Source organism: Salvelinus fontinalis, chromosome 11, assembly GCF_029448725.1.
Source record: "Salvelinus fontinalis isolate EN_2023a chromosome 11, ASM2944872v1, whole genome shotgun sequence".
NCBI lineage: Eukaryota > Metazoa > Chordata > Actinopteri > Salmoniformes > Salmonidae > Salvelinus > Salvelinus fontinalis.
The window spans coordinates 36,367,725-36,384,022 of NC_074675.1; the positions used below are offsets into that span (position 1 = coordinate 36,367,725).

The 16,298-nt window shown below is 40.6% G+C and overlaps 1 protein-coding gene across 1 annotated transcript in view; it reads right to left on the reverse strand.

The window, feature by feature from the left end:
- Nucleotides 1–8,247, reverse strand: part of lgi2a (leucine-rich repeat LGI family, member 2a) — a 35,122-nt gene extending 26,875 nt beyond the window's left edge. Inside the window, exon 1 of the mRNA XM_055938580.1 lies at nt 7,927–8,247. Coding sequence (XP_055794555.1) covers nt 7,927–8,183 — 257 coding nt within the window. The 5' untranslated portion in view covers nt 8,184–8,247. The remainder of the gene's footprint in view (nt 1–7,926) is intronic.
- Nucleotides 8,248–16,298: the final 8,051 nt, after the last annotated feature.

Consider the following 16,298-nt stretch of genomic DNA (forward strand, 5'->3'; position numbering starts at 1 on the left):
GACGTGGAGGAGGCCGTAGGAGGGCAACAACCCAGCAGCAGGACCGCTACCTCCGCCTTTGTGCAAGGAGGAGCACTGCCAGAGCCCTGCAAAATGACCTCCAGCAGGCCACAAATGTGCATGTGTCAGCATATGGTCTCACAAGGGGTCTGAGGATTTTTTTTACAGTGCAGGAGAGTAGTGGCAAACTGAACACTATGTACATACATTTGAAGTCGGAAGTTTACATACACCTTATCAAAATACATTTAAACTCAGTTTTTCACAATTCCTGACATGTAATCCTAGTAAAAAGTCCCTGTTATAGGTCAGTTAGGATCACCACTTTGTTTTAAGAATGTGAAACGTCAGAATAATAGTAGAGAGAATTATTTATTTCAGCTTCTATTTCTTTCATCACATTCCCAGTGGGTCAGAGGTTTACATACACGCAATTACTATTTGGTAGCATTGCCCTTAAATTGTTTAACTTGGGTCAAATGTTTTGGGTAGCCTTCCACAAGCTTCCCACAATACATTGGGTGAATTTTGGCCCATTCCTCCTGACAGAGCTGGTGTAACTGAGTCAATTTTGTAGGCTTCCTTGCTCGCACACGCTTTTTATGTTCTGCCCACACATTTTCTATAGGATTGAGGTCAGTGCTTTGTGATGGCCACTCCAATACCTTGACTTTGTTGTCCTGACGCCATTTTGTCACAACTTTGGAAGTATGCTTGGTGGTCGTTATCCTTTTGGAATACCCATTTGCGACCAATCTTTAACTTCCTGACTGATGTCTTGAGATGTTTCTTCAATATATCCACATAATTTTCCTCCCTCATGATGCCATCTATTTTGTGAAGTGCACCAGTCCCTCCTGCAGCAAAGCATCCCCACAACATGATGCTGTCACCCCCGTGCTTCACGGTTGGGATGGTGTTCTTCGGCCTGCAAGCTTCCCCCTTTTTCCTCCAAACAAAACAATGGTCATTATGGCCAAACAGTTCTATTTTTCTTTCATCAGACCAGAGAACATTTCTCCAAAAAGTACAATCTTTGTCCCCATGTGCAGTTGCAAACCGTAGTCTGGCTTTTTTATGGCAGTTTTGGAGCACTGGCTTCTACCTTGCTGAGCGGCCTTTCAGGTTATGTCGATATAGGACTCATTTTATTGTGGAAACTTTTGTACCTGTTTCCTCCAGCATCTTCACGAGGTTCTTTGCTGTTGTTCTGGGATTGATTGCACAAGGCTGACCTTGTGCTACTCCTAGCTTATTGTGTGAAATGTCCATTGTACAATTAAAAAATAAAGATCTAATTGAGGGGTACTTGTATTTAAAAACTGTTGAATAAATACAGTACCAGTCAAGAGTTTGGACACACCTACTCATTCAAGGGTTTTTCTTTATTTTTACTATTTTCTACATTGTAGAATAATAGTGAAGACATCAAACTATAAAATAACACATATGGAACCATGTAGTAACCACAAAAGTGTTAAACAAGTCGAAATATATTGTATATTTTAGATTTTTCAAAGTAGCCACCCTTTGCCTTGATGTCACCTTTGCACACTCTTGGCATTAGTGGGACTATCATTTGTTTTCAACAGGACAATGACCCAACACACTTCCAGGCTGTGTAAGGGCTATTTGACCAAGAAGGAGAGTGATGGAGTGCTGCATTAGATGACCTGGCCTCCACAATCACCCGACCTCATCCCAATTGAGATGGTTTGGGATGAGTTGGACCGTAGAGTGAAGGAAAAGCAGCCATCAAGTTCTCAGCATACATGGGAACTCCTTCAAGACTAGTGAAGACATCAAAACTATGAAATAACACACATGAAATCATGTATTAACCAAAAAAGTTTAACAAATCAAAACATATTTTATATTTGACAATCTTCAAAGTAGCCACCCTTCACCTTGATGACAGCTTTGCACACTCTTGGCATTCTCTCAACCAGCTTCACCTGGAATGCTTTTCCAACAGTCTTGAAGGAGTTCCCACATATTCTGAGCACTTATTGGCTGCTTTCCTTCACTCTGCGGTCCAACTCATCCCAAACCATCTCAGTTGAGTTGAGGTCGGGTGATTGTGGAGGCCAGGTCATCTGATGCAGCACTCAAACTTTCTTTCTTGGTCAAATAGCCCTTACACAGCCTGGAGGTGTCAAACAGATTCAACCACAAAAAACAGGGATGTTTTCCAATGCATCGCAAAAAAGGGCACCTATTTTTAGATGAGTAAAAAAACTAAAATACATTGAATATCCCTTTGGTGACTTTAAAACAGTTACAGAGTTTAATGGCTGTGATAGGAGAAATCTGAGGGTGGATCAACAACACTGTAGTTACTTCACAATACTAACCTAAATGACAGAGTGAAAAGAAGGACACCTGTACAGAATAAAAATATTCCAAAATATGCATCCTGTTTGCAATAAGGCACTAAAGTAAAACTGCAAAAAAACGTGTTAAAGACATAAACTTTATGTCCTGAAAACAAAGCGTTATGTTTGGGGCAAATCTAACGCAAAGCATCACTTGAGTACCACTCATGTTTTTTTGTTTGTTATTTCTTACATTATTTGCCCAGGACTTTTTTTGTGTTATTACATACTGCCGGAAATAACTTTTTGATATCAGAGCGGCGGTAACTCATCAGCATTACATCCAGGAATACGACTTCCCAAATTGGATCCTTTGTTCGTACAGCCCAGGGCAATTTAATTGATTCCAGAGGCTGATCCAAAACACCGCCGGCGGAGAAGAGGTTTTCGGAGTGGACTTCTAGTCCATTGGACTTCTAGTGCACACCATCCACCGCTTTCGATTATATTACTAATGTTCAGTCTCAGGATAATAAAGTAGATGAGCTCAGGGCGAGAATCTCCTTCCAGAGAGACATCAGGGATTGTAACATACTCTGTTTCACAGAAACATGGTTCTCTCAGGATATACTGTCTTTGTCCATACAGCCAGCTGGGTTCTCAGTATATCTCGCAGAGAGGAATAAAGAACTCTCCAGGAAGAAGAAAGGCAGGGGTGTATGTTTCATGATTTATCACTCATGGTGTAATTTTGATAACGTACAGAAACTTAAGTCCTTTTGTTCACCCAACCTAGAATAGCTCACAATCAAATGCTGACCATATTACCTCCCAAAATAATTATCTTCGGTTATAATCACAGCCATGTATATTCCCCCTCAAGCCGATACCACAACGGCCCTTAAAGAACTTCGCTGGACTTTATGCAATCTGGAAACCACATATCGTGAGGCTGCATTTATTGTAGCTGGGGTTTTTAATAAAGCAAATTTGAGGAAAAAGCTACCGAAGTTCTATCAACACATTGACTGTAGCACTCGACCACTGCTACTCCAACTTCTGGGAAGCATACAAGGCCCTCCCCCCTCCCTTCTGCAAATCTGATCACGACTCCATTTTGCTCCTACCTTTCTATAGGCAGAAACTCAAACAGGAAGCACCCGTGCTAAGGACTATTCAAAGCTGGTCTGACCAATCGGAATTGTTTTGATCATGCGGACTGGGACATGTTCCGGGTAGCCTCTGAGAATAACATTGACGAATACACGGATAATGTAACTGAGTTTATCAGGAAGTGTATAGGAGATGTTGTACCCACTGTGACTATTAAGCAACCCTAACCAGAAACAGTGGATAGATGTCAGCATTTGCACAAAACTGAAAGTGTGAAGCACTGTATTTAACCATGGCAAGGTGACTGGGAATATGACTGAATACAAACAGTGTAGGTATTCCCTCCACAAGGTAATCAAAATGTCAGTATAGAGACAAAGTGGAGTTGCAATTCAACGGTCTGATACACGAGACGTATGTGGCAGGGTCTACAGACAATCACAGACTACAAAGGAATAACCCAGCCACGTCACAGACACTGACGTCTTGCTCCCGGACAAGCTAAACACCTTGTTCGCCCGCTTTAAGGATAACACATTGCCACCGACGCGGCCCGCTACCAAGGACTTTGGGCTCTTCTTCTCCGTGGCTGAGGTGAGAAAGACATTTAAGCGTGTTAACACTCGCATGGCTGCCGGACCAGACGGCATCCCTAGCCGCGTCCTCAGAGAGTAGAATACAGTATATACATATGAGATGAGTAAAACAAAAATATGTAACCATTATTAAAGTGACAAGTGTTCCATTATTAAAGTGGCCAGTGATTTCAAGTCTATGTATATGGGGCAGCAGCCTCTAAGGTTCAGAGTTACGTAACTGGGTGGAAGCTGCCTAGTGATGGCTATTTAACAGTGGCCTTGAGATAGAAGCTGTTTTTCAGTCTCTCTATCCCAGCTTTGATGCACCTGTACTGACCTCGCCTTCTGGATGATAGCAGGGTGAACAGGCAGTGGCTTGGGTGGTTGTTGACCTTGATTATCTTTTTTGCCTTCCTGTGACATCGGATGCTGTAGGTGTCCTGGAGGGTGGGTAGTTTGCCCCCGGTGATGCGTTGGGAAGACCACACCACCCTCTGGTGATACAGCCCGACAGAATGCTCTCAATTGTGCATCTATAAAATTTGTGAGGGTTTTAGGTGCCAAGACAAATTTCTTCTGCCTCCTGAGGTTGAAGAGGCGCTGTTGCGCCTTCTTCACCACGCTGTCTGTGTGGGTGGATCATTTCAGATCGTCAGTGATGTGTACGCCGAGGAACTTTCCACCTGCTCCATTGCGGTCCCGTCGATGTGGATAGGGGCGTGTTCCCTCTGCTGTGTCCTGAAGTCCACAATCATCTCCTTTGTTTTGTTTACGTTGAGTAAGAGGTTATTTTCCTGACAACACACTCTGAGTGCAATCACCTCCTCTCTGTAGGCTGTCTCGTCATTGTTGGTAATCAGGCCTACTACTGTTGTATCGTCTGCAAACTTGATGATTGAGTTGGAGGTGTAATTGGCCATGCAGTCATGGATGAACAGGGAGTACAGGAGGGGGCTTAGCATGCACACTTGTGGGGCCCCAGTGTTGAGGATCAGCAAAGTTTTCTACCTTCACCACCTGGAGGCAGCCTGTCAGGAAGTCCAGGACCCAATTGCACAGGGTGGGGTTGAGACCCAGGGCCTCAAGATTAATGATGAGCTTGGAGGGTACTATGATGTTGAATGCTGCACTGTAGTCAATGAACAGCATTCTTGCATAGGTATTCCTCTGGTCCAGATGGGATAGGGTAGTGGGTAGTGCAGTGTGATGGTGATCGCATCATCTGTGGACCTATTGGGGCAGTATGCAAATTGAAGTGGGTCTAGGGTGGCAGGTACAGGAACAATGGTGGACATCAGACTGTTAAATAGCCATCACTAGGCGGCTTCCACCCAGTTGCGTAACCCTGAACCTTAGAGACTGCTGCCCCATATACATAGACTTGAAATCACTGGCCACTTTAATAATGGAACACTTGTCACTTTAATAATGGTTACATATTTTTGCTTTACTCATCTCATTTGTATATACTGTATTCTATTCTACTGTATTTTAGTCTATGCCACTCTGACAATGCGCATCCTAATATTTATATATTTCTTAATTCCATTATTTTACTTTTAGTTTGTGTGACTTGTCTGTATTGTTGTGAATTTTAAGATATTACTGCACTGTTGTATCTAGAAACACAAGCATTTCGCTACACCCGCAATAACATCTGCTAAACATGTGTATGTGACAAATAAATAAAATTTGATTTGAGCTGTAATCATTGCCGAAGGTAATTCTAAGATGTATTGAGTCTGGGGTGTGAATACGTATGTAATTGAGATATTTCTATATTTTACTTTCAATAAATGTGCTAACATTTCTAAAAACATGTTTTCACTTGGTCCACAAAATGTGGAATAAGTCAAGGGGTATGACTACTTTCTGAAGGCACTGTGTTATTTAAATCCATCAGTTTCCTTTTTGTATTGACAAAAAAAGAATTTGAGCCCTAAAATAAATATTCTTGCCTGGCTCTTTTTTGATTATTGACCTGTGGAACATTCCCCATTTAACCTTTACTTAACAAGTTAGTTATTTAAGAACAAATTCTTATTTACAATGAAGGCCTACTCCGGACGACACTGAGCCAATTGTGCGCTGTCCTATGTGATTCCCAATCACGGCCGATTGTGATACAGCCTAGAATCGAACCAGGGTCTGTAGTGACCCCTCTAACCCTGATATGTAGTGCATTACACCGCTGTGCCACTCGGGAACCCTCTGGAGTGGTTACAGATACAGAGTTTCTGTATCCCAATTTGCCGCAAAATACGGATATTGCTGTGCATGTGCAGGATATTTTTTGTGCCCACTCCGGTGATTACTTAGCCGCTGTGCTGAGTGCCCTGGCGCCACTCACCCCTCCTTGATCGCCGTTGTCTGGTCACTGAGGTAGTTTACACATTTCATGTTGTACACAAAACTGTTCAAACTATTGTATTCCGTTCCTCAGTAGGCATGAGCGCGATTTCATGTTATTTTTTTCAGGAGGGGAGTAGGCTACATGCAGCTATTTCTATTTAAATGTTTGTACAGTGTGTTGTCAGTATTGCAAGCATACTGTAAATACGACACAAACAGGCCGTCTAGCGGTTCCATGCTCTTCTTAGCTGCTGACATGCATTCAGCTATTTATTATCGACACGATATCAGTATATATGGCATAACTATGGCACGGGCGATGCAAAACGAACCTGCCCAATGTCAGATTATTTTTTACTGGTCCTTATACACACTTTTTTTCCGGAACCACGATATGGCAGCAACTATAAAGATTAGCCTACATAATCATACAAAATGTGTCCAAAGTGTAAGGACTGCGTCCTGCTTGTGCAACTGCAATATCCGTTACAACAGACAGACAGACAGAGAAGGTTCATAATATATATGTTTTGGAATGTTCATTCAAATCGCTGCAGGGTTTCTATTTCAGATACTCAGAAAAATATGAGTCAAAGACAAAGGCTACATCATGGTTCAGAATTGCGAAACGTGAAGGGGGGGGGGGGGAGTATGAGCAGCAGCATCATTTAAAAAAGAGCTTTCCAGGCGCAAAAATACCATATCCGTAGCCATGGCCTAATTTTGATCAGTATTAAGAGGTATTTTGATTGGTATAGTTGATGACATTCATTATTGTTGTATTTCCTCACAAAACTCAGATTAGACTCAGATTAGTAAATGGGAGCTAGTTTTAACAGGGTTAGTTGTAAACGCAGGTTACCAAAAATTACATGATATTTTATTATGGTATTTAGACATATTTACATAATTGTATAAAATGTCACGTCTTTACATCAACTACAAATAAGATAATAAAAAAATATATATTTAGTCTAATTCATACATTTCAATGCTAATAAATTCTGGCTACACCGTTTTTGGTCAATATGGCATTCTTAACCTGTAAAAAACATTTTTTGTCCATATAGTATATTTTTATGTTAATATCAGTTTCCAATCGTAAAATGTTTCTATAACCCTTCATTTTTACAATTGAAGGCAGTGTTACATTTAACCCAGTCTGTGGGGTTAAATGTAACATTTCACCTCCACCACTTTCGGTTTAAATTGTACATGACTGGTATGTCCTAGAACCGTAGTGACAGTGGGCAATGGTAGCTGAGACATGTAGCCTATGTTTGTAAAAAAATATTATTAATCTAACTCAGTTTTTTCAGATATAAGCAAAAGTGTTAGCCCCGGTCTCCCCTATGTCATTGCATGTATATATATATATATATATATATATATCTTTTTTTTAAATAACAAGCTTGTGCGAGTGTCACCACAAACATATCTTAGCCTATACAATATCAGATATGTAGGCCTACTATAACTCGTTCGTTCATATGTCATAACTTGCATTAGCGGCAAAGACATAATTATTAGTAGCCTAGACTAAATCAGGTATGACTGAAGTTACTTACAGTGAATTAATGTCGTTCGGGATGATCCTTGGGACATAGGAAGATCCAAAACAAATGATGGACTCCTTGGAACAGCTGCATGCTGAAGGACATCTGGAAACCCTTTTTAAAGAAATCGGCGTAGCTATGTACAAGCACACAACTGAAAATAACACGCAGTTTTTAACTATTGACAGCATATTTTTTGTCAGACTTGCATGTGTGAGATAGCAATAAACCCCGGGCAGATTACAAGGCTTCCTTCCACTCTGCGACATGAAATGCTGCACTGAACCCCTTACATCAGCAATTCAGCTGCAGCTCCCTTCGCGCAATTTAATTATTTATTATACCCAGTACTCTGTTGATAGTTTGGTTAAAGAGCGGTTATCTCCACCGCGGACTTTCGAGTGTAGCCGCATAGGTTTAGCTTGCATTTAGGGTGCGCTTGTTAATAAACTTCAATGAATACCGGTATGATTTTTTGTAGGCTAATTGCAATTATAGTCTAGCATTGACTGAAGGCAACATGTCATACTCCTAGCCTATGAAGCGTTCTTTCTACTCACATCACCTTACAGGCCAAAAGTCAGTTGATGAAACATTGAAGTGCTTATTTCAATAATGCATATTACTAGATACATCATGCTTAGAGCCAATACAACATTTTATCAACTGCTACCCATTGAGCCAAATAACGTTTTCCGGACATTGAAATCAGGTTAATTTTCGGGTTCTAAATTAAATGTGAAAATACGTATTTTCTGGACATTGAATTACAATTTAAAAGAGAAAATGGAGCCAACTGAAGATTGCTGTGTGTAATATGTATTATGGCTCCCATCTGTCACATGCACTTATGGTTATCTTTCAAAAGCTGACCAAGAGAAAACAACAACGGAACACTTCAACTACAACATTCTCAGTAAAGGTTACAGAAACGTTTTTGTCTTGCTATGACTGTGATATGTGGTTGTTTATATACTTTAATTGAATGCACTGACTGTAGATCTCTAAATGATCAAAATGTAAATGTAAAATTTACCTGGTATGGTTCTAATGAGCCCCGCTCCAAACATGACCACGTTTGGTTGGTCTGGACCGGACCAAATCTGAACCGATCATAGACATCTACATTTCACAAGTTGGACAGTACAGCACAGTACAGTGAGTATAGTGCAGTGCAGTACAGCACAGCACAGTGTTTAGTTCAATAGAGTGGAGTACAGTACAGTAGACTACAGTTAAGTACAGTATAGTATAGCAGAGTACAGTACATTATACTTTACTCTACTGGAACTCTCAGGTGTGCCGCAAAACATTTCCTAATCTTGATAATTTTTTGGAACACACTTAAACGTGACCTGTGGAATGCACATGGAATTTTGATGTGGGAGCACCAGTGCCACTCAGATAATGCATTGTATGGCACACATGGTTACATCTGTATTGTTGTTTCAAGTTCTGTGCTCTCAGGCTGTTGTTACATTTGTATCATTTGAGGGGCATGCATCAAAAAGGTCATTTGTATCATTTTACTTTGCCTGGAGGCCCATTAGCACAGGCAAGTCTGATTAGGAGTAGCTGTTCCACAGCCTCTACAATAGAAACAAATAGAGCATGGCTCTGTCCATGCACAGCAAATTTGCAGGTGTTAAAATCTCAGTGTTGAGGTAAAAAGTGTTGTAAGTTTTATATCTGAATGTTGATTCTAGAGGGGTTAACACCAGTGGGATTGAAATTGATGCCACCTGCAGTGAATAAATTAAGGGTTATTTGAATCAGTCACATGCTGATGTTGTTACTCAACTGTATTGAATTGCTTTCTGTTAACTCTGAGTGAAAAAGACATGGGAGAGGCCTCATTATCATATTTCCCAGCATGCAGTTTTTTTTGAATAGTTTGTTTTAATATCTATGTTTCTGCATGCACATTGATTGATTAATTTATCTTCTACTACAGAAAGATACATTGACAGTCATTCTAACTGCAGATTGCAGGTGATTAAAAGTTCCAATTGTTGGATATCCTAACTCTGGCTAGATTGCAATAGGAATTATATAACACTATGTATGCCAGCATAATGTGACTTGCCGATGTGGCCTGCAAACCAGGAATTTCAGACCAGTGTGTTAGAGTAAAACGAGTAGTGATGGTGTCACGCCTTGACCGTAGATTGCTTTGTATGTTTCTATTTTTTGTTTGGTCAGGGTGTGATGTGGGTGGGCATTCTATGTTTGTATGTCTAGGTTTTGTATTTCTATGTTTTGGCCTGGTGTGGTTCCCAATCAGAGGCAGCTGTCTATCGTTGTCTCTGATTGGGAACCATACTTAGGTATCCTGTTTTCCCACTGTTAGTTGTGGGTGGTTATTTTCTGTTTAGTGTTTGTTGCACCTGTCAGAACTGTTTCGGTTATTCCTTTTGTTATTTTGTATTTGGTGTTCAGTTTCGATTAAATAATATGAACACGTATTACGCTGCACCTTGGTCTTCTCCTTCTTCCGATGAATGCCGTTACAGATGGGTCATTCGCGAACGAGTCGTAGGTGAACATTGGGAGCCGGCACGCATACCAGAAGAGCCGAATCTATTTATTAAAAAATTAAAAAATTAAGATATGAATAATCAAAAGATTTAAATGAATACAATTAACTAATTCAAAGAGCGAAAAAATAAATAAAATATAGGCCTAAATGCTCAGACTAACAGCCGCGCCTGTTGTTCCTGTCAATCAGACACGCAAGTGTCAACCAATGAACCAAAAATGCGTGAGGGAGGGCCCGAGCCAACTCACTCACAGTCACACATTTAGCAGCTGAGAGGAGAGAGGAAGGACAGCTGTGAAATCAACAGCTGGAAAATGAGTCGGAAGCACAGTAGCATTTGGATGCATTTTAACAATGTAGACAATGTTAGAGCACAGTGTCGAATTTGCCAAAACAAAATCTCATATATAGCCGGTTCTACGCACAACCTACACCGGCATATGCGAACTGTGCACCCAACTGTGAAGCAAGCTATAGCGGAGCTTCGAGACACTAGCGGGCCTGCTGTGGATAGTGGTGGAGCCAGCACCTCCACACGTGGAGATGTATCCACTCAGTCAAGTAGGCCTACTCCGCGACCCACAGTAACGCAGTCTTCTATGGACCAGTTTATGCCAAAGTCTATGTCTATAGCAAAACAAGGCCAAATTGATATTGCATTGGCTAAAATGATTGCTACTGATTTCCAGCCATTTTCGATCATGGAGGACAGAGGTTTTAGAAATTATAGCAATAGTCTAAATCCAATGTACACAATTCCAAGCAGGAAAACCCTTTCAAAATCACTTATTCCACAACTGTACGAGAGCACACAGGCTTCAGTGCGGGAAAGAGTCCAAAAAGCTGCAGCAGTTTGCCTTACCACTGACTGGTGGACATCAAGGGTAACCAATTCTTACATGTCGGTTACATGTCACTTCATTGAAGATTTTTCAATGTCTAGCTGTCTTCTAGACTGCTTTGAGTTCAGCGACAGACACACCTCAGAGAACTTGGCAGAGGAACTGTTGAGAGTGGCCAGAGAATGGCAAGTAGATGGAAAAGTGGTCTGTTGTGTTAGTGACAATGCAGCTAACATAACCAAAGCCATGAAAATGTTAAAATGGACCCATCATCCATGTCTTGCCCACACAATCAACCTGATTGTAAGATATGCTCTGAAGGTGATGAAGCCCACTGTGGACAAAGTGAAAGCAGCCGTGGAAGACTTCCACAGGAGCACAGTAGGTGCTGAAAAACGAAAGTCTACACAATGCCAGATGGGGAAGCCTGAGCTGAGGCCTAAACAAGACTGCAGAACAAGGTGGAATTCAACATTTTATATGTTGAAGCGGTTTCTTGAGTCAAAGGATGCCATCATCTCTACCCTGGCCATTGTCAATGCACCTGTTAATGCTCTGACCCAAGAGGAATGGGAGGTGGTGGAGGAGGTGTGCAGAGTCCTGGAACCCTTTGAGCAGGTCACTGTGGAGATCAGTGGAGAGAGTTACAGTAAGCAGTTATTACTACATCATTATTTAATACGGTATTATATACAGTGGGGCAAAAAAGTATTTAGTCAGCCACCAATTGTGCAAGTTCCCCCACTTAAAAAGATGAGAGAGGCCTGTAATTTTCATCATAGGTACACTTCAACTATGACAGACAAAATGAGAAAAAAAAATCCAGAAAATCACATTGTAGGATTTTTAATGAATTTATTTGCAAATTATGGTGGAAAATAAGTATTTGGTCAATAACAAAAGTTTCTCAATACTTTGTTATATACCCTTTGTTGGCAATGACAGAGGTCAAACGTTTTCTGTAAGTCTTCACAAGGTTTTCACACACTGTTGCTGGTATTTTGGCCCATTCCACAATGCAGATCTCCTCTAGAGCAGTGATGTTTTGGGGCTGTTGCTGGGCAATACGGACTTTCAACTCCCTCCAAAGATTTTCTATGGGGTTGAGATCTGGAGACTGGCTAGGCCACTCCAGGACCTTGAAATGCTTTACGAAGCCACTCCTTTGTTGCCCGGGCGGTGTGTTTGGGATCATTGTCATGCTGAAAGACCCAGCCACGTTTCATCTTCAATGCCCTTGCTGATGGAAGGAGGTTTTCACTCAAAATCTCACGATACATGGCCCCATTCATTCTTTCCTTTACACGGATCAGTCGTCCTGGTCCCTTTGCAGAAAAACAGCCCCAAAGCATGATGTTTCCACCCCCATGCTTCACAGTATGGCTATGGCTACACCCACCCGTAGCACGCGCTCCAGCAGGTGTATCTCACTGATCATCCCTAAAGCCAAAACCTCATTTGGCCGCCTTTCCTTCCAGTTCTCTGCTGCGACTGGAACGAATTGCAAAAATCTCTGAAGTTGGAGACTTTTATCTCCCTCAACAACTTTAAACATCTGCTATCTGAGCAGCTAACCGATCGCTGCAGCTGTACATAGTCCATCGGTATATAGCCCACCCAATTTACCTACCTCACCCCCATACTGTTTTTATTTATTTACTTTTCTGCTCTTTTGCACACCAGTATCTCTACCTGCACATGATCATCTGATGATTTATCACTCCAGTGTTAATCTGCTAAATTGTAATTATTCGATTTATTGCCTACCTCCTCATGCCTTTTGCACACATTGTATATAGATTCTCTTTTTTTCTACCATGTTATTGACTTGTTTATTGTTTACTCCATGTGTAACTCTGTGTTGTTGTCTGTTCACACTGCTATGCTTTATCTTGGCCAGGTCGCAGTTGCAAATGAGAACTTGTTCTCAACTAGCCTACCTGGTTAAATAAAGGTGAAATAAAAAAATAAAAATAAACAGCAGGTATGGTGTTATTTGGATGCAACTCAGCATTCTTTGTCCTCCAAACACGACGAGTTGAGTTTTTACCCAAAAGTTATATTTTGGTTTCATTTGACCATATGACATTCTCCCAATCTTCTTCTGGATCATCCAAATGCTCTCTAGCAAACTTCAGACGGGCCTGGACATGTACTGGCTTAAGCAGGGGGACACTGCAGGCACTGCAGGATTTGAGTCCCTGGCAGCGTAGTGTGTTACTGATGGTAGTATTTGTTACTTTGGTCCCAGCTCCCTGCAGGTCATTCACTAGGTCCCCCCGTGTGGTTCTGGGATTTTTGCTCACCGTTCTTGTGATCATTTTGACCCCGCAGGGTGAGATCTTGCGTGGAGCCCCAGATCGAGGGAGATTATCAGTGGTTTTGTATGTCTTCCATTTCCTAATAATTGCTCCCACAGTTGATTTCTTCAAACCAAGCTGCTTACCTATTGCAATTCAGTCTTCCCAGCCTGGTGCAGGTCTACAATTTTGTTTCTGGTGTCCTTTGACAGCTCTTTGGTCTTGGCCATAGTGGAGTTTGGAGTGTGACTGTTTGAGGTGTCTTTTATACTGATAACGAGTTCAAACAGGTGCCATTAATACAGGTAACGAGTGGAGGACAGAGGAGCCTCTTAAAGAAGAAGTTACAGGTCTGTGAGAGCCAGAAATCTTGCTTGTTTGTAGGTGACCAAATACTTATTTTCCACCATAATTTGCAAATAAATTCATTAAAAATCGTACAATGTGATTTTCTGGATTTTTTTTCTCATTTTGTCTGTCATAGTTGAAGTGTACCTATGATGAAAATTACAGGCCTCTCTCATCTTTTTAAGTGGGAGAACTTGCACAATTGGTGGCTGACTAAATACTTTTTTGCCCCACTGTATGTATATGAGCAGTAGATGAGAGATGAGAGCCTCTTTTTTACATTAACCAATCTGTTTGATTATTTGAAATCCAGTGGCAACAATAAGTTATTGAATGGATTGGACAAAAGTAGAAGGAATCTCACATTTGTGGCAGATAAAGGAAATTCCTCCATGTTAAACCACTGAGTAAACAATTTTTGCATATCACTATGGTCATCTGACATGTCTATGGCATAATGTTCCCATTGAAAGGTTTGGCAGGGATTGTAATTGCAAATATTGAACACAGAAATTACGTATGCAAACGCCTTCAATGTATTCCACATTACTAAAGTAATCGAAAAAAGTGTTTACATGCTTCTTTACAGACTGGTTGAAAGACTAGCCAAGGTAAATGCTTTACTGTACCCACCTGGTATTATTAGGTTGTATCCATAGAGCATGATAGAAGCCATTTTAGCATAGACCATAGAGCCCCACATTGGAGGTGTCATAATACCCATAAAACCTAGCAGTCAAACAGAAATGGTTCCAATAGTTTTTCCACCATTAATTTTTTTACTTGGGGATTTTAGAAACACTTAAAATAAGGGCTGTGTTTCGTGTAGGCTTACCCTGGCGTGACGTTTTGATAACCATGTGTTAAAAAGAAAAATGCTATTGCAACCTCTTTGCAATAAGGAATTAAGACCAAAAGCTCAAGATAAGTTTCAAGTGTTTAATACCAAGTATACAGTCAGCTGCGTGCATACATTTAGAAAGTTCACAAAACATCTTATACTCTTCCCTCCTTTTGGTCCCCACCCTCTTGTAGGTGTCACCTCCCCAGCTATACATTTTATGAACCCAATGAGTTTCCCTCCTTTCCCCCTGTGGAATGTCCATGGTCCTCTCTTGGTTTAGCTAGATGTCAGAAGCACAACCTGTCCATCTTCATTGTCCTGGGCCTGACCCTGCTCTCTGATCCTAGGCAATTTCCTCTTATCTGATTAGGTCAACCTTCCTAAATTCATTCTCACAGTAATCATTCACTAAACAGGATACAAACAAACTACAGTTAAACTTGAAACATGTTATATTTTAATAGAATCGATCACATGTTAATCTCTCTCGGATAAGTTAACTTTTATCAATATATTTGGCTCTATTTACTCTCAGATTTGAAAATGCTAATTAGCATTAAAGTAGACCGTGAAAAATTACAAATCCCTGCAAGCTGCTGCACGTCATCTCTAGCTGACACCTTTGCTTACAGGTATTGCGTCAATTTAAAACTTAAACAAGACAGTTAACAGTCCGTTTAAAGAAATGTTGCCAATTGAATCATTACATTTAGATAACATTAGATAGTTAATACACACATTCTTACCTTTGCTTCGTTTCGGCAGTCTTGCCCAGATCATCATGGAATTTGTAGTTCTTTATGATAACCACATTAGCAGCTAATTATCATTTAATTTTGGGGGGGGGGGTAATACAGGCGAATATATTGATAAGTCATCTTGTACTAGAGAGATGTACACGCAGGAGTGGAAAAAGTACCCAACTGTCATATTTGAGTAAAAGTAAAGATACCTTAATAGTAAAAGTCACCCAGTAAAATTCTACTTGAGTAAAAGTCTAAAAAGTATTTGGTTTCAAATATACTTAAGTATCAAAAGTAAAAGTAGAAATAATTTCAAAATCCTTATATTAAGCAAACCAGGTGGCACCATTTTCTTGTTTTTTATTTATTTACGGAAAGCCAGGGGCACACTCCAACACTCAGACATAATTTACAAACAAATAATGTGTTTTTAGTGTGTCCACCAGATCAGAGGCAGTAGGGATGACCTGGGATGTTCGGGTTGATATGTGTGAATTTGACTATTTTCCTGTGCTGCTAAGCATTCAAAATGTAACAAGTACTTTTGGGTGTCAAGGAAAATGTATGGAGTAAAAAGTACAATATTTTCTGAAGTAAAAGTAGTCAAAAGTATAAATAGTACAGTACAGATACCTCAAAAAATTACAAGTATTTCTACTTAAGTACTTGTACTTAAGTGTTTGGAACCATTTCCCTGTTTGACCGCTAGGTTTTATGGGTATAGAGTACCACAGTATGAGTCATAATACCCATAAAACCTAGAGGTCA